Source organism: Cavia porcellus, unplaced genomic scaffold, assembly GCF_034190915.1.
Source record: "Cavia porcellus strain 051 isolate PalLab524CR breed Dunkin Hartley unplaced genomic scaffold, mCavPor4.1 scaffold_9, whole genome shotgun sequence".
Lineage (NCBI taxonomy): Eukaryota > Metazoa > Chordata > Mammalia > Rodentia > Caviidae > Cavia > Cavia porcellus.
Window position 1 is genome coordinate 10607652 of NW_026947492.1, and position 22758 is coordinate 10630409.

The following is a 22758-nucleotide window of genomic DNA, read 5'->3' on the forward strand; positions in this document are numbered from 1 at the left end:
AGAATGCCGAGTTGTTTGTACCCCATCAGTTTGGTGCATATGCAATCTGACATAATTTTGAAGGAATATTTTTATATTGCCAAATATATTTATATTTTTATATTCATTTTCCCTAATAGAAAACTAGATACAAATATTCTCTTCCTCTGAGTAGTAGATGATTAGAACAATAGATAACAGACACCACGAGAAGCACTTAGCCTTACATTGTGGGACATAAAAGCTGTGGAATTCTGTGTGTTTAGAAAATGCCAAGCAAATTTTTGCCAAGAACAGCAGTTAAAAAAAAAAAAACAAAAACAATGAGGCATGACCTTTCCAGAGAAAATCTGATCTTTAGGTTTTTTAAGAATAGTTATCACATGGTGGATCTTACTATCATGCTGAGTTAGATTAAAATGGCCACAGCTTAGTTGGTTTTGTTGTTATTCAACCTAGGCTTATATTTTCATTAATTTTGACAAGTTGAGAGTTTTAGCAGCAATGTAAAGGGACTTTTCAGGCACCATGTTGGATATTTTCAGTTAGCCTCCTCCTGATAGAGACAGTGGCTCTTTAAAATGCAAGATACTTTTGTTTGGAGCCATGACAATTTTTCCATCCATTTATCAAGTATTTCCTCCCTTCTCTGTTCATCAAGGAAGCGTAAGAAAGAGACTGGTTAAAACAGCCTTGTTAACATTAGACTTTTTCAGTAATACTGTAGAGGCTAGCAGCTTGAATTTTGAGAATTATAGAGAGGTCTAATTGATTTCTAATTAATCAAGATTCCTAACTAAGGGCCAGGGATTTAGCTCAGTGGCACAGGCGCCTGCCTGGCAAGTGCAAGGTCATGAGTTCAATCCTCAGTACAAAAAAAAAAAAGCTTAGTTAATTTCTGTTTTTTTGATGAGACTTCATCACTGTCAATTTTTGGATGAGGAGTAATTGGATTTTGTATGTTGATACTACTTCCTCAGCTGAGAATAACTAGACTTGTATGTTTCGATGCTGGATCATAATGCTTGATCAAGTATACATTGGTATAATTTAGTTATATTTGCGTGTATATGGTTATCATTATTTTTGGCCTGCTTTGAATTTAGGGTCAAGAAAGTGATTCATCAGAGACCTCTGTGCGAGGCCCTAGGATTAAACATGTCTGCAGAAGAGCTGCTGTTGCCCTTGGCCGAAAACGAGCTGTGTTTCCTGATGACATGCCCACCCTGAGTGCCTTACCATGGGAAGAACGTGAAAAGATTTTGTCTTCCATGGGGAATGATGGTAGGTCTGGGAGGTCACCTTTGGAGTGTGAGCAGATTTTTTATTTGTTGGTCATTCTTGGGATGCCCAGGAGGCTCTTCATAGTTAATCTGGGTCTTTAAAACAAAACAAAACAAAACAAAACAGCTGGAAGGAATTAAGTACATGAAGTTTTTTTTAGAAGAAATAGCTGAGAAAAAAAAGGAGGAGCTGGTAGCCAGGGAGTGCTGGGAGAGTTGTCAGATTGTAAAGGAAGTTCTAACCCTGGAAGGAGACTGCCATGCAGTCTAAGAGTAGTTTGGCAAGGCAGTCAGGGAGTCTTTGAATAAAAATTGGCTGCCAGGTTTCTTGGTCTCGCAGGAACAAGTCTGCCTTAGTGTCACTGCCACTGTGGAAAGTGTGGCCTTTTCACACCACTGGATTTGAGTATGTACCTGCTAGGGACCTGGTCAGTTATGCGTCCTGGAATTGAGACTGAGAGGCACGTTCTTTTTTTTTTTTTTTTTTTTTTTTTTTTTGGTCTTTTTCATTTTCATCAGTACCAGGGATCGAACTCACAACCGCACACTTGCAAGGAAGGTGCTTATGCCGCTGAGCTAAATCCCCAGCCCCAGAGAGGCACATTCTTATGATTGCCAAATAGTTCTGAAATGCTGGTGGCTGCTCTTAATGAATGTGGAGGTTTATAAAATCCTTAGACACATTTAGTTCATATTCTTCATTTTAGATTAGACTTTGTTTTTAGTATTTGGAATTTTGCTTTCATTAAGCTGCAAGTTATAGGCATTTTAAAGCTTTATAAATAATTAAAACTCAGTTCTCTATATAAATATCATTTATATATTTATTTATTGGTATCAGGGATCAAATTCTGGACCTTGCACTTGCCAGGCAGGCACTCATAGAGCAGTATTTTTATTAGAATGTATTTTAGTTTTGGACTACCAGTTAAGGTAGAAGAGATTTGGATGTACCTATACAATGTAATAATACAAAGATATTTTGAGGTTCTCCCCCCACTACTCCTAAGAATGAGTTAGATACTCCCTTGGAACTAATGACACTTCTTTAACAGACAAGTCATCAATTGCTGGCTCAGAAGATGCTGAACCTCTTGCTCCACCCATCAAGCCAATTAAACCAGTCACCAGAAATAAGGCACCTCAGGAACCACCAGTAAAGAAAGGGCGGCGATCAAGACGGTGTGGGCAGTGTCCGGGCTGCCAGGTGCCTGAGGACTGTGGTGTTTGCACTAATTGCTTAGACAAGCCCAAATTTGGTGGCCGAAATATAAAGAAGCAGTGCTGCAAGTGAGTGGGTCTTTCTTTGAGATACTGACTTCCCAGGCATGGGGTTGCTTCTTTATCTCTGTTTTGATTCAGAGGTGCACGTGGAAACTGAAAGTGGTGATTGTATTGAATCTCCTTGAGCTGCAAGATTAGTTGCAGACTTGGACTATGTGATGTAGTTAGGTTTGGGCTCTGCTTAAATAAATGCTCTGGGCAGTGCTCTCTGGTAGACCATTCTGTAGTAACTAAGTGTTCTGTGTGCACTGTGTTCACTGTGACAGTCACTAGTTACATGGCTATGAGCTCTTGGCATGTGGTTACTATGACTAAAGAACTACAATCTTTGCTTCATATAATTTTTGTTTGTTTGTTTTTGACATTTTTTTTATTTAAGGAGAAAAAGAAAAAAAAACAGAAAAAGGGTACAAGTTATACAGAATTTCAGAAAAAATAAACAATAGAAAATCACAGGTTAATAGATTACATATTATCTTAGAAATAGTTGTTCAAGTTACAAAATTAAAGCATATAAAGTGGATTTTCAAACAGTGAGACTGCAAACAGTTTTTTTCAATGATCCAACCAACTCAGTAATATGGTTATCTATCTTATACACTTAAATATATATGCAGTTATATTCTTTAGAGCACTTTCTTTTCCTCTCTTTTGTACAATGACAATTACACATTTTTGGTTTTATTACTCCCACAGTTCTTATTACTTTTTTTTGAAGAGACTAAAACCAAATGTGACATACCAGAACAGAGTCAGTCAAATCAAGAATAAAACCAGGGGCTGGGGATTTAGCTCAGCGGCATAAGCACCTGCCTTGCAAGCAGGCAGTCGTGAGTTAAGTCCCTGGTACTGATAAAAATGAAAAAGACCAAAAAAAAAAAAAAAAAAAAGAATAAAACCAATAAAACCAAAACATTGGAGACATTACAGGACTTTAAAAGAAGATAATAGCCAGAATGGGCGTCATAATGAATCTTACTGTCTTTACAGTTGTTGCCTAAACTTTCGAACTTGGTACTGTCAAGCAAAGCAGAACAGAGGAAAATCAGTCAAAACAAGATGGTGAGGGCTATACAGGGTTTCAAATTAAGTTAATAGGAAATCAAAGTGGGTTACTATAATGTATCCTATTTTTTTTATTTTTCCCTTAATTAAAAGGATAAAAATAAAAAAGTAAATAATTTTTAAAAGGAGACTGAGATAAAAGAGGGCATAACAACAAAACAGCGCAGGTCAAAACATAACCATTTAAGCAAAATAGTGTTTCACCACAAGATATCCTGACATAAAAGTAGTTACCATAGTGTCTCTTTCCTTGTAATCTTTGAGTATAACTTCGTATACTATAGCACCAAACATGTCAAGACAATGTAAAACCATTCAAGAGAATGACAGTATTACAGGGTATTTAGAACCAACTATCAGAAAATGAACAATGGTTTCTGTATAATCTCCTTGTCTATAAAGGTTTTTGCTTATAACTTCATATAGTTTTAATTAATTTAAGTTTAAATATGACTGTCATATGACTGATGACACCTATATTATTCAATGCCACTCTGGAAAATTTCTTCTTAAAACAATACAGTTAGGCATATTTGTGTGTCAGAACTAAAATCACTTTTATCTTATGGCATACAGGAAACTTTTCATACATACAGTGTTTTTTTTGGTAGTGCTTATATTCTACCACTGAGCTACATCCCCAATCCTGAGACAGTCTCACTTTGTTGCCTAGATTGGGCTTCAATTTGCATTTGTCCGGTCTCAGCCTCTCCAGATGGCTGTGATTATAAGCATATACCACCACACCTGGCTTGGCTGGTTTGGAATTTTTGATACAGAATTTTTAATACTCTTATCTTTCTTCCCCCTTTATTTGTAGTCAGTTTGTGGGGCACTTGTTGCCTTCTGGGATAATTTGTAAAATAAATCAGGAGTGACATAAACAGAAATTTTAGAGCATCTCACTGAGTGCCCAGAACAAGAAATCAATAGTTGCCAAATAAATGAATAACATGAAGTGGTTAATATACAGCGTCGTTGAGGCAGGGGTAGGAGGATTGTAGGTTGGGCAGTTTAGCAACTTTGTGAGATACTGTCTTAAAATGAAAATTTAGAAAGAGCTGGGAATGCAGCACAGTGTGAAGGCCTAGGGTTCAATCCTGTGTGCCACAGAAATAAACAACTAAAACCACAGTCGAGGGAAATACTGCATTATTTACTTCAGGGAAGAACTTCTAGGAGACAGGCAGTTCTGTGCTTTGGTTTAGTTTGGACTTAAGCAGGAGTCTTGTCTCAGGCCCATTAATGGTAAGAGGTAAATTCACATACTACAAAAAGGTATACAATAGCAAGACAAAATTGCACTAAATTGAGTTCGAATGAATTTGGTACAATTTTGGATTTCAAGTTAAATTTGAGTTTGATTACATTTAGATTGAAGGGTAGATATATATTAAAGCCATGAGATATATCTGTAGCATTATGGTGTCAAAGGACTTTGATAATTTTAGTTCATTTTGTATAAATGTGAATGTAAATACAGATCTCATAAAGGAGCAGTACAAGAAATACTAACTAATCACTATGTGTGTGATGTTAGTCAGTATTGACCTACAAGGATCAAAAATACTTTGATACTTGCTTCTTTTAGATCCTAAAGATAGATAAAATTGCTGAGCCGTGCCAGGCATGGTGGCACACAGCTGTAATCCCAGCACTCAGGAGGCTGGGAAGGGAGGATTGCCTCAAATTAGAGGCCAGCCTGATGCTACATAATGAGTTCAAGGCCAGCCTGAACTGCACAGTGAAAACCTATCTCAGGGAGAAAAAATTGCTGATCCAAGGATTATAAAGGCTCACATTTAACCTAACAAACGAACAGTCCTTGTTTTAGCTGTCAAAATGAACTTGTATAAAGTTTCACTGATTCTTGCAGACAAATGAACACTTGTATCACTTGCTTCTCTTTTAAATAAAATTTATCTTATGGTTTATCCCTTGTTATCCTAGGATGAGAAAATGTCAGAATCTGCAATGGATGCCTTCCAAAGCCTACCTTCAAAAGCAAGCTAAAGGTAATGTTGCAAAAAGGTCTCCCCCAAATATTTCCTGCTTCAGTGTCATAGAGCTACACATGTTCAGTATAAAGAGAATAGTGGGGGTTTCTTTCCTGTAAAATTTTGCATTTTCACGGCGATATGGTAGTTACTGAACCTGATTAATAGGTACATGGGAGTTCATTTGACTTTTCCCTGTATTTTGGGACATGGGAGTTCATTTGACTTTTCCCTGTATTTTGGGATGTATTTGAAAATGTCCTAGAATAATGTAAGTTTATGTAATTTATCTGATCAACAGATAATTCCTTGAGCCTTGCAATGCCAGCTTTAGTTGCAAGAAAATGAGAGTAAGATTATGTTACATGTCTGTTAACTGTTTGTTAACATGTAGATCTGTTTAACTAAAGTTTTTCTCACTTATAGATGGATGATCTTCTTGGTTTTTTCCCCAGCTGTGAAAAAGAAAGAGAAAAAGTCTAAGACTAGTGAAAAGAAAGAGAGCACTGTTGTGAAGAACGTGGTGGACTCTAATCAGAGGCCTCCTCCATCAGCACGAGAGGACCCTGCCCCAAAGAAGAGCAGCAGCAGCACCGAGCCTCCGCCCAGAAAGCCAGCGGAAGAGAAGAGCGAGGACGGGGGTGCGTGTGTCCCAGGGCCTGAGTCCAAACAAGTTGCCACTCCAGCTTCCAGAAAGTCCAACAAGCAGGTCTCACAGCCAGCTCCGGTCGTCCCCCCTCAGCCACCTACCACAGGACCACCACCACGGAAGGAAGTCCCCAAGACCACAGCTACTGAGCCCAAGAAAAAGCAGCCTCCACCCCCAGAGTCAGGTGAGGGAGGAAGGCAGGAAGGATGGGTGAACACAGGTGCTAAGAAAGAAGGCTGCGTGTCTGAAACTGCATTTGGAAACCTGAAATGAAGTCTTCAAGAAAGTTATCTTTTTTAAGTACTGTATAATAACAAGAAAATAGAAGCAAAAAAGTTAGGTTACATATATTGTCTTAAAATCCTACTTGAAGCCTTTTTTTTTAAAAGCTTCTCTTTTCATAGGCCAATCCATCCTAGCACAGTCATTGCCAGAACCTGACTGCAATCTATTTTGAATTCTTTAGGTCCAGAGCAGAGTAAGCAGAAAAAAGTGGCTCCCCGCCCAAGTATCCCTGTAAAACAAAAACCAAAAGAAAAGGTGAGGAGGACCTTTGTTTCTCTGCCATTTCTCAGAGATGCATTCTGTTCAGTAGGTAAAAGCTTTGTCCTTGACATTTGCATGACTGAGTGAAACTACTTTTCTGTTTCTGTGTAGGGTCTCGCTGTGCAGTGCAGGCTGCACTTAAGCTCACTTTGTAGCCCAAGCTGGTCTTGAACTTGCTGTGATCCTCCTGACTCAGCCTCCTGAGTGCTGGCCGGCAATGGATTTCTTGAACTAACTTTAGTTTTAGGTTTAACCCATGCCTTTTTTGGTCTTTTTCTTTTTTTGCTTTCTTCTTTGTATATCTACATGTTGTAGCTTAGGAATTGCTTATTGTTTTGTGCACTTTTCTCTACATACTTTAACAATATTTGTTTATAAAAATCACTCTTACATGTATCTACTGTTGTGATTTATTAGGGAGACAAGATTTAAGAATTCTCTGAAAATTACTTCATTTTGTTTTCTTTGTTTGTTTGTTTTGAGACAGGGTCTTACTATGTAATTCAGGCTCACTATATAGCCCAGACTGGCCTTGAACTCTAGGGAGATACTCCTGCCTCAGCCTCCCAAGTGCTAGTATTACTGACATTCACTAGCACGTGGTGAAGATTGCTTTCCTGTTTTGTATAGGACATTTGTATTAAAAACATGTTTTCCAGATTTGTTAATAAAGTTTTGCATTATTCACTGCAAAAGTGAAGATAAGCAGGGTATGGTTTAACTTTTTAATTGTCTTTTTTTGTTTGATTTTTTGTTTTTTTTGAGAACAGGGGCATGTTTCAGACTCACTTCAAACTTATAGCAGTCTTTCTGCCTCAGCCTCCCAAGTGCTAGAATTATAGTAGTTTTGTTTTATGTTTGTCTTGTGTTTCCTTAGGAAAAACCACCCCCAGCGAGTAAGCCGGAGAACGCAGGCACTTTGAACATCCTCAGTACTCTCTCCAATGGCAATAGCTCTAAGCAGAAAGTCCCAACAGATGGAGTCCACAGGATCAGAGTGGACTTTAAGGTAAAATGTTGAGTCATCATGGAGTTTATTGAATGTCCTGGCCTTTAAATAAAGAAAATGGTGCTACTAAAGGTGTTGAAAGAGGAAATCAGCACCAACCTGGGGAGTAGGTAAGAAGTACAGTCAGCTGCGAGTTCCACGCTGAGAGCTGAGTCAGTGTTGCTCTCTAACGTCATTGTTTGTGAGCTAAACGAAGACAAAGCCACTGAAATGTCCTGAGCATTATGTGAAAAAATTATTTGACACAGAAACGAACAAACTATGACAGTTGCCTGAATTAATCAAATGAGGGAAATTCAGTCCCAATATATCTTTGCTATATGTTTAGTAAGAATTGAAACAGTAGAGCAGATAACCCTTTTGCCAGTTTATGTCTGAGAGTAAAAATTTTTAAGCCTGCAGTTACTTTTGGTTTCATTAAAATCAATACTCTCAGTGCTGTGGTGTCACAATGATTTTATTTTTTTCATTCTTATTTTGTCATTGTGAAATTTTTATAAGGATCTCAATCTCTCTCTCTTTCTCTCTCTCTCTCTCCCTCTCTCTCTCTTTATTCCCACTGCCACCCGCCTTGCCAACAGGAGGATTGTGAAGCAGAAAATGTATGGGAGATGGGAGGCTTAGGAATCTTGACCTCTGTTCCTATAACACCCAGGGTGGTTTGCTTTCTCTGTGCCAGTAGTGGGCATGTGGAGGTAAGTACTCTGCTTTTTTTATATCCTAGGAAGTGTAACTGTGGATTATTTTGTGTCTCCTTTGTTGGCATTAGGCAGCAGGTACTATTTCCCTATTTAAACCAGCTAGTGAGATAGTTTTAAATTTTGGAAAAGAATCTGCTATTTTTTAAAGAAGCAAATAGTCGGGGCTGGGGATTTAGCTCAGCGGCATAAGCACCTGCCTTGCAAGCAGGCGGTCGTGAGTTCGATCCCTGGTACCGATAAAAATGAAATGAAAAGACAAAAAAAAAAAAAAAAAAAAAGCAAATAGTCTCGTCTTTTAAGTTCAGTCTTTAGTGTGCAGATTTTTCTCCTAATGCCCAAACATAGAAAAAGTTGTAAGTGTTCTATAAAGACAAACTGCTAATGATTGTTTTATATTAACTACCAAAGCTCTCAGAAATCAGTTTTAAAAAAAGGAACAGTGAACAATGAGAAGAGGAGTCATATAGAAATGAGTACTTTCTCCTGGTGAAAATAGAAATTATATACTTTCTGAGTGTATTGTTTATAGGTACTATATGTGTTAATCTTTTAAAACAGATATAGTATACCTTCTAAACCAGCAGTTGCAGTCCAGGTGTTTCAAAAAAGCCCATCAGTAGGAAGCCTTGGATAAAAGAATTGCAGCTGGGCGTGATGGCACATGCATGTAATCCCAGCACTCTGGGAGGCTGAGGGGAGAGGTTCATCATGGATTCAAGGCCAGCCTGAGCTATATGGGGAGACCCTGTGTCAGAAAATTCTTTTTAAAAAGAAGATTTTAGAATGCCTATAATTCCATCATTCAGGAAGCAGAGGCAGGAGGATTACTGGGAGCTCACCAACAGCCTAGGCTACGTAGTGAGCCCAAAACCAGCCTAAACTACATAGCAAACACCCTGTCTCTAACCCTGTCTCCAAAGGAAAAAAAAAAAAAGAAAGAAAGAAACCAGGTGTGTGATGGCACATCTGTGATTCCAGTACTAGGGAGGCTGAGGTAGGCGGGTTGCTGAGTTTTTCCTGGGCTATATAGTAAGTTCAAGGCTAATCTGAACTGCATAGTGAGACCATAAGAGCAAATCTAGGAAGATTCACACAAAAATATTAAGAGCATGGTTGGATTGTAGGTAAACTTTGTTTTCTATTTCTGTGTCTTTGACTTTTTTAGTTTTTTTGCAGTATGAGAAAGAATAAAAATAGTGGCATGATATTAAATAGGAAGCAATATTTTGTCATTCATAAGGGATGCAACCCAGAGCCATACAATTCTCAAATTTACTTTTAGCTAATTATTTATTACCTAAAATATGTACTCAGAGGTCAGAAGACACAGTTGAAATCTGGATTTTCAGCAACTAGGGCCACTTACATACTAAATAAGAGACTCAGTTCTGCCCACCTCTATTTTAAATTATGCATTAGCAAAATTACAGATTGTTAGCATGTACAAAGCTCTGGCTTCAACCCTCTGTACCTCCCTCAAATGCTCTGATATTCATTCATTATGCAAATATTTTCCTCATACCTGTAATGAATGAACGAGATTTTTGTAATTGATAGAGTTGTTTCAGATATTAGGAATATTCTATCTATAAGTGCCAAGGGTCTTCTCATATATACACTACTTACAAGAATAATTCTACAGTATTTTGTTTCACAGTTCTTCGACCATGATTAAATGATATGTTTTTAGGATGTAAAATTGTTCTAATGTGAATAGTGTATGTTGTGCACTACAGTCTGTAGGATTTGTAGAAACTAAATAAGGCATGAGTGGCATACTCCTGGACTGCTCTTCTAAAACATGCCCAGGGCATAACAAATTCTCCCTTAGAATTTTAATGCTGGATTGCAGAATTTCCATGCTGATATGATTTCAGATTTGTAGAGATACTGTAGAAGTACAAAGAATTCCCATACACCCTTCAAATAGAGTCTCTAAATGTTAATATTTTATCATTTCTATGGATATATTTTATAGAGTAAGAAATATGTATGTGCACATGTTAAATACCAATGCTCTTTTTCTAAAACTTTAAAAGTAAGATATAGTCATATGCCCTTTTGCATTTAACTATCAGCATGTAATTCCTGACATCAAGGAATACTCCATTATCCAACCACAATGTAATTACCAAAACGAAGAGATCAACATTTGAGCACTACTGTTGTCTGTAGACCTCATTTAGATTTGACCAATTGTCTCAATAATTTCTTTTAGGCAATAGACAATTCTGGGTTATCCTCAATAGTACTTTTGAAAATCCTGTATGAAAATGACTTTTTTTTTTTTTTTTTTAAATGACTTATTTTTAAAATTACAAGTGGGCTGGGTGTGGTGACACATGCCTGTAATCCCAGCATTTGGGAGGCTGAGGCAGAAAGATCCTTGTGACTTCAAAGCCAGCCTTGGCTACAGAGTGAGCTCAAAGCCAGCCTGAGCTGCATAGCAAGACCCTGTCTCAAAAAGAAAAAAGGGGTTGAGGGTTTAGCTCAGCGGTATAAGTGACTGCTTCGCAAATGCAAGGTCATAAGTTCAATCCTCAGTACCCCCAAAATAAATAAATAAAATAAAAAAATAAATTACAACAGAAATTTACTTACAAATGGAAAGGGTAAAAACAGTTTACAATTGTACCTTTAGCATGCTTCCTCTCTCCCTCTACCCAGCTTCCTTTCATTCCCGCAGACTTTCTTTATATTCTCACAGTTCTTAGCACTTTCCAGTAAATCTCTTATTTTTTACTTTATAATTTTTATAATTACTATGTCCCCTTAATATCCTGTATTACCCTATTTGTACCTAACTTAATATATTGAATTAAGTAGTTTGAGTAATTTATATAAAATGTTTGAGATTTTTTTTGGATTTAAAAAAATTTTGGGACAGTTTCATTATTGAGATACCTGTCTTGGGGATAAGGCCCAAGTCTAGACATGAAGTTCATTAGTTTCATATGTACCTTACACATAACCTGAAGGCAATTTTATGTGACATTTTTAATTTATGCATGAAACAAAGTCTGTGTACATTAAATTTGAAGCTAGTTAGGGAATTTTCCATTTGTAGCAATACGGATTTCAGGTTTTCAGGTTATGGATGTTCAACCTGAATGTGCCAGTGGAATCTAAAGCTTGGAGTGTGTTATGTTTGATATTTCTTTCCACGTGTAATTTGACACACTTCTGTGTTCTCATCTTTTTTGTTTTTTTCTTCCTGTAGTTTGTGTATTGCCAAGTGTGTTGTGAGCCCTTCCATAGGTTTTGTTTAGAGGAGAGCGAGCGCCCTCTGGAGGATCAGTTGGAAAATTGGTGTTGTCGTCGCTGCAAGTTTTGTCATGTTTGTGGGAGGCAGCACCAGGCTACGAAGGTACAGCACTTAGTGATAGATCTGTTAGAGTATAACTGAACCTTTATTTATGCCTTCTAATTTAGTGTGTCTGTATTCTTTGCCTTATGATTTATTCTGTTTCATTCATTGAGTATAATCATTGAGTTGGCTGATTTTGTGCTTTAATTTTGAGAATATTAGAAATAAGACTTCAGAAAAACTTCCAAAAACAAGTAAAATGTTGTTTGTTAGCACTTACTGCCTTTGGTGGGAGGTAAATCTCTATAGCTTTGTTTTGAGTGAGTAACGTATTGAAATTTAAACTGTTGTAATGATGTGCTTGAAGACAGATTTGAAAAGGGGTGCTAAGTCATAATCGTCTAGCGACCGTGAAGTGACTACCATTTTTGCCAACATCTTTTTCTACAGCAGCTGCTGGAGTGTAATAAGTGCCGAAACAGCTATCACCCTGAGTGCCTGGGACCAAACTACCCCACCAAACCTACAAAGAAAAAGAAAGTTTGGGTGAGAATACATATCATACTGCTTTGAAAAGAATTATCATGGCTTGGTTGGGTTCACATAATGTATAAAATAGATGTACCCTTGCTTGGGGATGTCAGTATAGCAATTTTTTCTCTTTATTGTTAGGAAAAATCATCTCAGTAAAGAAGTCAAATGTGGAAATGAATTACAGTTAAGATTTTTTTAAATAAGAGAAAAAAATTAATAAATCTCTATTGAATTCCTTCTTTTCCAGATCTGTACAAAGTGTGTTCGCTGCAAGAGCTGTGGATCTACAACTCCAGGCAAAGGGTGGGATGCACAGTGGTCTCATGACTTCTCCTTGTGCCATGACTGTGCCAAGCTCTTTGCAAAAGGTAATTATAAAATTCTGTTTTGGGGGCTGGGATTTAGCTCAGTGGCATAAGTGCCTGCCTTGCAAGTGCACAGTCGTGAGTTTGATCCCCAGCACCAAAAGAAAAAAAATTCAGTTTTGTCCGTGTTTAGTGCTTCAGAGGTTAGCTGTCTACTCCAGTGGGATGAAATAGAGTCTTACTCATTATGTTAAGGATGCCGTTTAGGTGTCCTAGCACTTGCCTATTCCTGACCTTTCCGGTGTATAAACCACTTAGCAACTGCAAATGTTTTATTAGTCTATGTAGGAAGAATCGGGGGATTTTTATTACAGCTAACTGCAAATAAATGTTTTAAACTGGCAGAGCTAAGTACAGTACACACACATTTGGTTACATCAGAAATGGCTTTAAATAGTACTTATTATGTTTTATTTTAATAATTCTGCTAGGGAAAAGGTTCTATCAGATTAAACCCATTAATGTACTTATTTGGGATACTGACTATGTAGAATCACTATTAAAGTTCTTTTGGGCTGGCAATATGGCTCAGTGGCACGATGCATGCATGGCAAGTGTGAAGTCCTATGTTCAATTTCTGGTACCTCCCCCCACACCCCCAAGTTATTTTGAGTAAACAGATCAATTAATAAAGTCTATTAAAATGTAATGGAGGAAGTCTAGCACTTGAGAGGCTGAGGCAGGATTGTAAATTTGAGTACCACTGAGGCAACTTAGTGTGACTCTGACCCCCGTACCCCCCCAAAAAGCTGGAGAAGTATCTTAGTGGTAGAGTGCCACTGGGTTCTGCCTCTTGTGTTGAAAGAAATAATAGAGGATATATAGATAAAGCAAATTTATGATAGCTATGAATAGTATTGGTTTAGAAAGTTCTGCTCTAAATTGTAATGTTTCTTAACTCATATGTTGCTTTTTTTTTGAGACAGTTTCACTATGCAATTCAGGCTGCAATTCAGGATTGAATGCAGCAATCCTCCTACCTCAGCTTCCCAAGTGCTAGGATTACAGGCATGTGCCACCATGCCCGGCCTTCCACTTTGTAAAAATTTAAAGAGACATATTCTCTCTCTCTTTTTTTTTTTTTTTTTTTTTTATGGTACTGGGGATCAGACTCACGACCCCGCACTTGCCAGGCAGGTGCTTATGCCACTGAGCTAAATCCCCTGCACTGCGACGTACTCTCTTTTCCATTCTTTTTCTATTACATTATATTTCAAAGTCTACCCTCATGGTTTGTGTGTGTATGTGGGTACTAGGAAGCTAATTCAGGACCTTGTGCTTGCCAGGCAGGCGCTGCACAACTGAGCTATATCCCCGACCCCTCCTCATGACTTTCAGAATGAGCTATAAAGAAGAGAACTACTGGCATATATGAAGTTTTCTTAGGAGTGTTCTGGCAGCTTATGAACATTCCCTACATCCGTGCTAGCGTTAGACTGCAGATTTTAGGTTAAGTTGGCACATGTGAATCAAGGGCCCTAAAAGCACTGGTGTGTGAGTCAAAACATGGCTGTAAACTTTGCTTTGTTTTCAGGAAACTTCTGTCCTCTCTGTGATAAATGTTACGATGATGATGACTATGAGAGTAAGATGATGCAGTGCGGGAAGTGCGACCGCTGGGTCCATTCCAAATGTGAGAATCTTTCAGGTACAGAAGGTTGGAGTCTTTTTATTACAGTTTCTTTCTTTCTAAGTACTGCACAGTCTCCAAAATACTATAAACTTAAAATTATAGTAGTGTTACTTATCTTTTTAGGTTTGCTTTTGCTCTGTAGAATAAACAGTATTATGTTGTTTTACTCGTTTTTCTCGACCACATCCCTTCATTTGCTATCTTTTGTGCATCCCTTATTTAACTGGTTCTCTTAATAACCAAATCTTGGGTTAGTGTTAATTATGTCCCTTATGAAATCTATGTGTGTGATATCCTACAGGATATTAGCATCTTAGTGCATTTCCTGACATACAGTAGAGTGAGCTCTTCTTCCTCATTCCCTCTCTTCAGAGGACATCATCGTAAGTTTTTGTTTTCCTAGATGAGATGTATGAGATTCTGTCTAATCTGCCGGAAAGTGTGGCCTATACTTGTATCAACTGTACTGAGCGGCACCCTGCAGAGTGGCGACTAGCCCTTGAAAAGGAACTACAGCTTTCTCTGAAACAGGTTCTGACAGCCTTGTTGAATTCTAGGACCACCAGCCATTTGCTGCGCTACCGGCAGGTAGGCCAAGGTTCACTTTGTAATCCTGAATTTTGTTCTGTGCCAGGTACACAGAACACACGCCTGTAATACCCAGCATTCAGGAGGCTGAGGCAGGAGAATTGTTGCACAAAATTTCTTGCTCACAAAATGAGCTCAAGGCCAGCCTGAATTGCATAGTGAGACCCTGTCTCAAAAAGGCAAAAAAAAAATTAGATCTCTTGTTCTTAGGTGGTTTTTACCTAGTAGTGGGTTGAGAGGTTTGTATTGTTTCATTCTTTTTTAGTTTTAGTTACTTGTTTTCATCTTAACTGTTTGAAAATTTTTTAGAACCTAGAGTAAGATCTTCTTTGGGGTAAGAAACAGAAAGGAACTGTATCTTCAGAGGCTTCACTGCCGTAATAAGAAATCTGGGCTTTATCCTCTAGTTGCAATGTGAAGATAATGAAGGACTTCACCTACAAGAGTAAGTGTAGCTTTTTAGGAAAAAAAAAAGAAATTATTCTGACCAGAATACTCTCTCAGAAACCCTAGAAGCAATAGCTTGGAGGAAGTTACAGCAGTCTACATAATAGCTATTGCTTTTTGTCCATCTATGAACTATACCTCTATAAAGTAGTAATTTAAAACACAAGGTAGCTCACCTAAGTTAAAGTTATCTTTTTCATAGTTTGCCCTTTTTTGAGTAGGAGAAGTAGCCATTATCTATGTTGTGCTTAAAAAGAATTGAACAGTTTTGGCTTTCATTCTAAATTTGGAAATAAGCAAGCAAAACTTTGAAATTAGCTTAGATGAAGGCTTATTTTTGTTTGTTTGTTTGAGACGTTACTTTCATGTTCTTGTATTTTATATGAATATTTAGTACCATTTTTATTAATTTTAACAGAATTTGCATGGATATTTCATTCTTAGTACTAGATAAAATTATCTATCTGTCCATCCATCCTATCTCCATCTGTCCATTCATCCATCTACCCATCCATCCATCTCTTTACTGGCAACAGGCTGCCAAGCCTCCAGACTTAAATCCTGAGACAGAAGAGAGTATACCTTCCCGCAGCTCCCCAGAAGGACCTGATCCTCCAGTTCTTACAGAGGTCAGCAAGCAGGATGATCAACAACCTTTAGATCTGGAAGGAGTCAAGAGGAAAATGGACCAGGGGAACTACATATCTGTGGTATGTCTCTGCAACAAAAGAACAGTTTCAAATACCAATATAGCTTCCATGGATCTTTCAGAGATGAGAGTTAGTATACCGATAACTTAAAAATGACTTGTATTGCTTATAGAAATGTCATGCAGCTTTAGATATCTAAAAATATGGACATTATTTCAGCTCCGTGTTTCAGAAGAAGGGTTATACTAGAATGTGTCTTTAAGTGATATATTTTTCTGGCTTTCATCTGAAAATTATCTTTATATTCAGAGAAAACATGAAGAACTAGATTTGGGGAATATGCTAATGTGAAGGTAATTGATGCTTCCCTTTTTGAGCTTAGCTTTGTCTTCTTTTATGGGGAGAGTTTATAGACAGAAATCTTTTATGCTTTTAAAAATGTATACCAGTGATCATTTACTATTTCATGGTTTATGTGCTTTTCAATTGTTTTGTTCATCTTAGTCTGAGTGAAAGATTATGAACCTGTTTGGGTAGCTTATCATGATAGAGCTAATTTGTTTGCATTCTTGCTTTGTTAGCTGATGTCTCTAGGTGCCATAAGTTGATTGAAATTTGAATCCTAAAGCTTCAGCCAAAGAGAAGTTGCAGAGTTTTAAATAGGGTCTGAGTTTTCTGTTGGGATCTGTGCTGTCTGGCTAAGGAAGCAAAAGAAAGTGGTTTTATGAGCACAGTGTTTTATGAGTAGTAATTAATGTTTTATTTTTATACACAGTTAGAGTTCAGCGATGATATAGTGAAAATCATTCAAGCAGCAATCAATTCAGATGGAGGGCAGCCAGAGATTAAAAAAGCCAACAGCATGGTCAAGTCCTTCTTTATTCGGGTAAATCATTAATATTTCCTATTTTTAATGCTTATCTATGCGTATTTGCTTCATGAATACAGTGGACATATTCTCTTTATTTTGTCACATGTTTTGGTTTAATTTGTTTCTCTGAGTTTTTGGGAAGAAGTTGGTAAGGTTGCCTGAGTAAATAGACCTTGGTGGCCTCAACTTAACCTCGTATTAACAGAATTTGGTATAGAGGTGTGGGTTTTTATGTAGTTCCCAAATGGATGTTTACATATTTACTTTTTATTTGTCTTTTAGCAAATGGAACGAGTTTTTCCATGGTTCAGTGTCAAAAAATCTAGATTTTGGGAGCCAAATAAAGTATCAAGCAAGTAAGTCACTGGCCTTTTTTCCTCATCAGCTAGAAATCTGAGAGTTGTCAGATTTCTATCGTGGAGCTTCTAAATTTTAATGTTAAAAAAACAAATCAATTGAGATGCCTTGTTAGTGTTGGTTTGGAATATACCTTTCATGTTTGTAGCTTATTCTCTCTTGTTCTTTAATTATGTAAATATTCATTATATTTTAGGAAATTTTACTTCTGGTGTATGGACAGTACATGTATAATATAACTAGTTGGCCTTGTTCTAATTGGGTTCTGTTTTACTTAGTTGAAATAGTACTCTGTACTGCTTTGCCTTTAATTTTAATTCGAATAAATTCTTTTGATTTTTGGTAAAGATAAAAGTTTATCATATGTTCTTGGAAGTTTAGCTAACTTACATATTAAAAGTATAATTTTTTAAATGTTAATGTCTCGTGCTATGTACTTAGGCAGTCTACTGTGACTTGATTTTGCATTATGTGAATGGCTGTCACATGGGTCCAAGACCGGATTATACCAAGAATTTTACTGTTTTGTACAGTTCTGGGTATATTGTAGGAGTTCAATAAATACTTGTTGAATCAATTGTTTTCAGCAGTGGGATGTTACCAAACGCAGTGCTTCCACCTTCACTTGACCATAATTATGCTCAGTGGCAGGAGCGAGAGGAAAACAGCCACACTGAGCAGCCTCCTTTAATGAAGAAAATCATTCCAGCTCCCAAACCCAAAGGGCCTGGAGAACCAGACTCACCAACTCCTCTGCATCCTCCTACACCACCAATTTTGAGTAAGGCATCATATAAACAGTTATTGTCTAAATGCAAATGATGGACTTTGTGAATCTAAATTTAATGTACGGTAATACCTTTGGTTCCAAGCTCAAACAACCTACTATTCAGATAGCAGAGTTCAAAAAAAAAAAAAAAATCTGCTCTCAGGGCCAGGGATTTAGCCCAGCAGTTTCAAGCACTAGCTTGTTAAGCGCAAGGTTGTGAGTTTGATCCCCAGTACTCCCCCCACCCCCCTCCCCCCAAAAAAAACTACTCTGTGTTCATAACTTTGCTCAGTAGTTGAACTGAAACTCTAACTTGAGAAAACCTGTGTAGGGCAAGAGTAAATCACGTTTCACGTCTTGTCGCAAACACAAAGAAACGATGCAGTAGTCCAAGAGCCACTCCTGCCCACAATCTGTAGTGCTCGTTAGTGTGTTCATCATGGTCCTTTTTTTTTCTGCACTGTGTTTGCATAAAACAGCATAATTGTAACATTAAAGAAGGTTAATGCACCAAAAATAAAGCTAGGAGGAAAATTGTGAGAAGTACGATAAAAGTTAAAGAAATCACTGCAAAATTTGTTAAGTCTTAGAAAACTGAATCTGTAAGTATAATGTTTGACTTCAGAATCAATTATTTGGTTTTCCATTATTCTGGGGAAAATATGTTAAGTTCTTGAGCTTTTTAGTGTTCAAATACAAATTTGGACTGAAATGAGTTCAACAACCAAGGTGTTACTGTGCTTGACATCAGAAAGGAATTTTCAGGTTATCTTTAAAAATAATGAAAATTAGTATTTATGTTTCACCTAGGTTATTAACAAGGCTTTATTTCCAAGGTTTTTGGGGGGGGCGGGGCTGGGGATTTAGCTCAGCGGCATAAGCGCCTGCCTTGCAAGCAGGCAGTCATGAGTTCGATCCCTGGTACCGATAAAAACAAAAAAGACCAAAAAAAAAAAAGAAAGGTTTTTTTTTGATACTGGAGATTGAATTCAGCCTTGTGCTTGCCTGGCAGGGGTTTATGTTGCTGAGCTAAATCTTCAGCCCTTGAAACTATTTTAGAAGAAGCTGAATTATTTTCTTTTTTCCTGGAAATCAGACACAGTATTACCAGTTTTAACTGAGTATCTTTTGGGTTCCCAGGTACCGATAGGAGTCGAGAAGACAGTCCAGAGTTGAACCCACCCCCAGGCATAGAAGATAATAGACAGTGTGCGTTATGTTTGATGTATGGCGATGACAGTGCTAATGTAAGTAGTCTGAGACGTCACATGCAACTTCACAGGTGCCTCACATGGACTGGTGGTCATTCATTTAATTAATGTTTGTAAGTTCTTGGCACTTAAGAACTTTTTAAAACTGAGTTAGTTAATTCAAAAGATCACTTGCCATAAGTTAACGTGTTGATATTTATTACTTTCTACTGGAAGTTCTTCAAAAAGATTTTTGTGAAAGTTACTAAAATGTAAGTTGCACATTAAAATGTTTGTGTTTACTATAAAATAACAAAATGGTTAACCCTAGTTCTATACTATCTGGATTCATTACTGTGCTTAACTCTGTCCTTGTCGACCTCAGCAAGTAGCTTAAATTCTCTGATCTTCAGTTTATCTTTAAAATGAAGATAATAACATTGACAGTGATTGTGAGGGTTAAAAAGTTTAATAGTCTGAGAGAATTGGCTTTGAAATATTTTTTTGTTTTGTTTCAGTTTTTTTGTGGTACCAAGAATTGAACTCAGGACCTTGTGCTTGCCAGGCAGGCAAGGCACTTATGCCACTGAGCTATATTCCCAGCCCTATTTTTTTGTTTTTGGGGTTTTTTTGAAATACAGTTTTAAAGAAGTCATTGTACAGTTTATAAGCTTACCAGCTACTACTCATTTTTATAATTCTGTAGTTATATAAAATGTTTTTAATCTATTAAAAAGTAATCTAGAATAGAAAGAAAGGAAGTAAAAACAGAAACATTTAAAAAAGCATTGTGATCTAAGTTAAAGAATTACAGTTGCTTTCTTGAGGTCATCTTGATTGAGTTAAAGCCAAAACCAAGGAAAAGCTCTTTTGGCATTGTACCCTTTAAGAAAAAAACTCTTTATTTCATAGGATGCTGGCCGTTTATTATACATTGGCCAAAATGAATGGACACATGTAAATTGTGCTTTGTGGTCAGCAGAAGTGTTTGAAGATGATGATGGATCATTAAAGAATGTGCATATGGCTGTGATCAGGGGCAAGCAGCTGGTAAGAATTCAGTGGGTAAATTTTACGGAGAGATTCTGTCCCAGTTGTGCATGTTCTTTCTGGGGAGATATGCTGGCTCACTGAGGTTCCTCAAAATGGTTTGAAAGTAGTTAAGACACCAAGTATCGGTATAGATTGTAGGCAGATTGATATTCTGATCCTTGGAAGAGGAATAGAAAATAAAGTATTATCTAATTTGGGAGGTGATTGATACATGTGAAAAAATTATCTGTTTAAAGGGATTTAGACCAAGTGATCTTAGATGCCCCAGTTGAATCAATTTTCTGAGGTTCCAAAGAGTAAATTCATAAAATATATACATGGAGAAGGGAGCTGGGGCCAGGCAGAGCGCTATTCAGAAGGCTGAGGCAGCAGTTGAAGACAATGTAGCAGGATCCTGTCTTAAAAACAAAAGAAGAAGAAAATGATAAATAATAGTTGAAAGCAATCAGAAAAGGCATTGATGAAGTAAAAATTTAAAAGCTCTATTTTAAAGGAGAGGGGGGAAATGAAGGATTGTGAAAGAGAAACTAACCAATAATCAAAACAGCACATGCCAGAAAGCATAAGTCAGTTGTCTGGAGAGCACAAAAGAAAAAGTTGTTGGAGAGGAATCCAAAATGTGATTTTAACAAAACAATATGGTGACATAGAGTGCCAGTTAAAAGAAAGTTTTGAATCACATTTAGTTTGTCATTTGTTAAGACTAGTGACTAAAGAACCACTATGTTTTTTGACCAGGAAAATCTTTATAGAACTGAGTCACTTTGGAACATTACTGCCTTACAATGTGACATCGTCAGCATTGATCTTCAAGGTTTCATGTCTTATAAATTAATCCTGCATCCTAGAAAAAAAATGTTTTGTTGCAAGTTCTATAGCTAATTGTAATATTTAAGTTTGATAGTTGCAGTGCCTTTTGGATAATAGCAAAGAGAAAATTTAAGAAACTCTGAGCTCATCTAATTTCTCTCAGCAAGTGGCCAGTACATAAGTTGAATTGTTGTAAAACTCTCCTAATAGAGTAACTCTGTAGAGGAGATGGCAAGTGTTTTTAAACATCTGAACAGGGGTCTATTCTTCTGGGTTTCAGAGATGTGAATTCTGTCAGAAGCCAGGCGCCACCGTGGGTTGCTGTCTCACATCCTGCACCAGCAATTATCATTTCATGTGTTCCCGAGCCAAGAACTGTGTCTTTCTGGATGATAAGAAGGTGTATTGCCAGCGACATCGGGATTTGATCAAAGGCGAGGTGAGACACCTTTGGTTGCTTTTTTGTTGTTTTCATCAGAGTTTTGGTTTTTTTCTAGAGCAATTTTAGGTTCACAGCAAAATTGAACAGAAAGTATAAGTTTTCTGTATGCCCTCTGTCTTTATATATGTCCAGCTACCTCCATTAGAGTGCTCCCACTAGAGTGACTGATAAATTTATCATGATTGGTGACTCTACACCGGTAGATTTGTATCATCCAGCAGTGGTAGTTGACATTAGGGTGTACTCTTGGTGTACATTATGGGGTTTGGACAAATACACAATACGATGTACTTGGTTGGGCACGATGGCACACTGAAGCTGAGGACAACCCGGCCTGGACAACTTTATGAGATCCTATTTCAAAATAAAAAATACATACAAAAAGGATAGGGGCTGTAGCGCCAGGAAGGCCCTGACTCAATTCCCAGCACCATAAAAATGTGTGTTCACCATCTTCCTGGTTTCAGCATTTTGAGTTTCATAGTTGGAATTGTATAGTATATAGCCATTTCAGACTGGTTTCTTATGCCTAGCAACCTGCATTTAGTTTTCCAGGAGCCCTTAATTTTCTTTTCATGGCTTGGGTTGCTTTTTGTGAATTCTCTAGAAAAATTCTCAGGGGAAAATACTGAAAAAGAACAAGGTAGTAAACTCAGTTTTGCCTTCTTACTGTGTGTTTGTAGACTCATCCCCACATATGAGAAGTAAAAAAAAAAATACTACTTAGAAAACAGGTGTGTGATTTTAGATATTTCCCTCAAGTCAACACCATGAGTATAATGTATAAAAGGTTAACAACAACTATGGGTTTTTGTTTAAGGTGGTTCCTGAGAATGGATTTGAAGTTTTTAGAAGAGTGTTTGTGGATTTCGAAGGTATCAGCTTGAGAAGGAAGTTCCTAAATGGCTTGGAACCAGAAAATATTCACATGATGATTGGTATGACCTTGGCTCCTGGGGAAGGCTGTATTATGCTTTGGCCATTTTGGGTAGTCCTTATTATAAAACAACCCCTCATTAGCTCTTCTAATCCATTTTTCTTCCCTTGCTCAGGCTCTATGACAATTGACTGCTTAGGAATTCTGAATGATCTCTCTGACTGTGAAGACAAGCTCTTTCCCATTGGATATCAGTAAGTAGTGCTGTAAAGAAAAGACAACATTTTCTACAACTCTTTAAGCATCCTAAAATAACGTGTAGGTCATTAAATGTAGAGGTGTATTTTTTAAT

The 22758-nt window shown here is 37.3% G+C and overlaps 1 protein-coding gene across 8 annotated transcripts in view; it reads left to right on the forward strand.

The window, feature by feature from the left end:
• Positions 1-22758, forward strand: part of Kmt2a (lysine methyltransferase 2A) — an 84967-nt gene that overhangs the window by 38442 nt on the left and 23767 nt on the right. For 4 of the 8 annotated variants that reach the window (XM_063255862.1, XM_063255866.1, XM_063255869.1 and 1 more), the window contains 21 exons: positions 1086-1263; positions 2318-2552; positions 5562-5626; positions 6064-6441; positions 6724-6797; positions 7681-7812; positions 8394-8507; positions 11734-11880; positions 12271-12366; positions 12602-12722; positions 14254-14376; positions 14756-14940; positions 15924-16097; positions 16813-16923; positions 17191-17264; positions 17853-18046; positions 19175-19281; positions 20137-20274; positions 21368-21526; positions 22350-22467; positions 22582-22660. In XM_063255862.1, coding sequence (XP_063111932.1) covers positions 1086-1263; positions 2318-2552; positions 5562-5626; positions 6064-6441; positions 6724-6797; positions 7681-7812; positions 8394-8507; positions 11734-11880; positions 12271-12366; positions 12602-12722; positions 14254-14376; positions 14756-14940; positions 15924-16097; positions 16813-16923; positions 17191-17264; positions 17853-18046; positions 19175-19281; positions 20137-20274; positions 21368-21526; positions 22350-22467; positions 22582-22660 — 3002 coding nt within the window. The remainder of the gene's footprint in view (positions 1-1085; positions 1264-2317; positions 2553-5561; positions 5627-6063; positions 6442-6723; positions 6798-7680; positions 7813-8393; positions 8508-11733; positions 11881-12270; positions 12367-12601; positions 12723-14253; positions 14377-14755; positions 14941-15923; positions 16098-16812; positions 16924-17190; positions 17265-17852; positions 18047-19174; positions 19282-20136; positions 20275-21367; positions 21527-22349; positions 22468-22581; positions 22661-22758) is intronic. The other 4 variants (XM_063255865.1, XM_063255868.1, XM_063255864.1 and 1 more) reach the window with 3 other exon arrangements.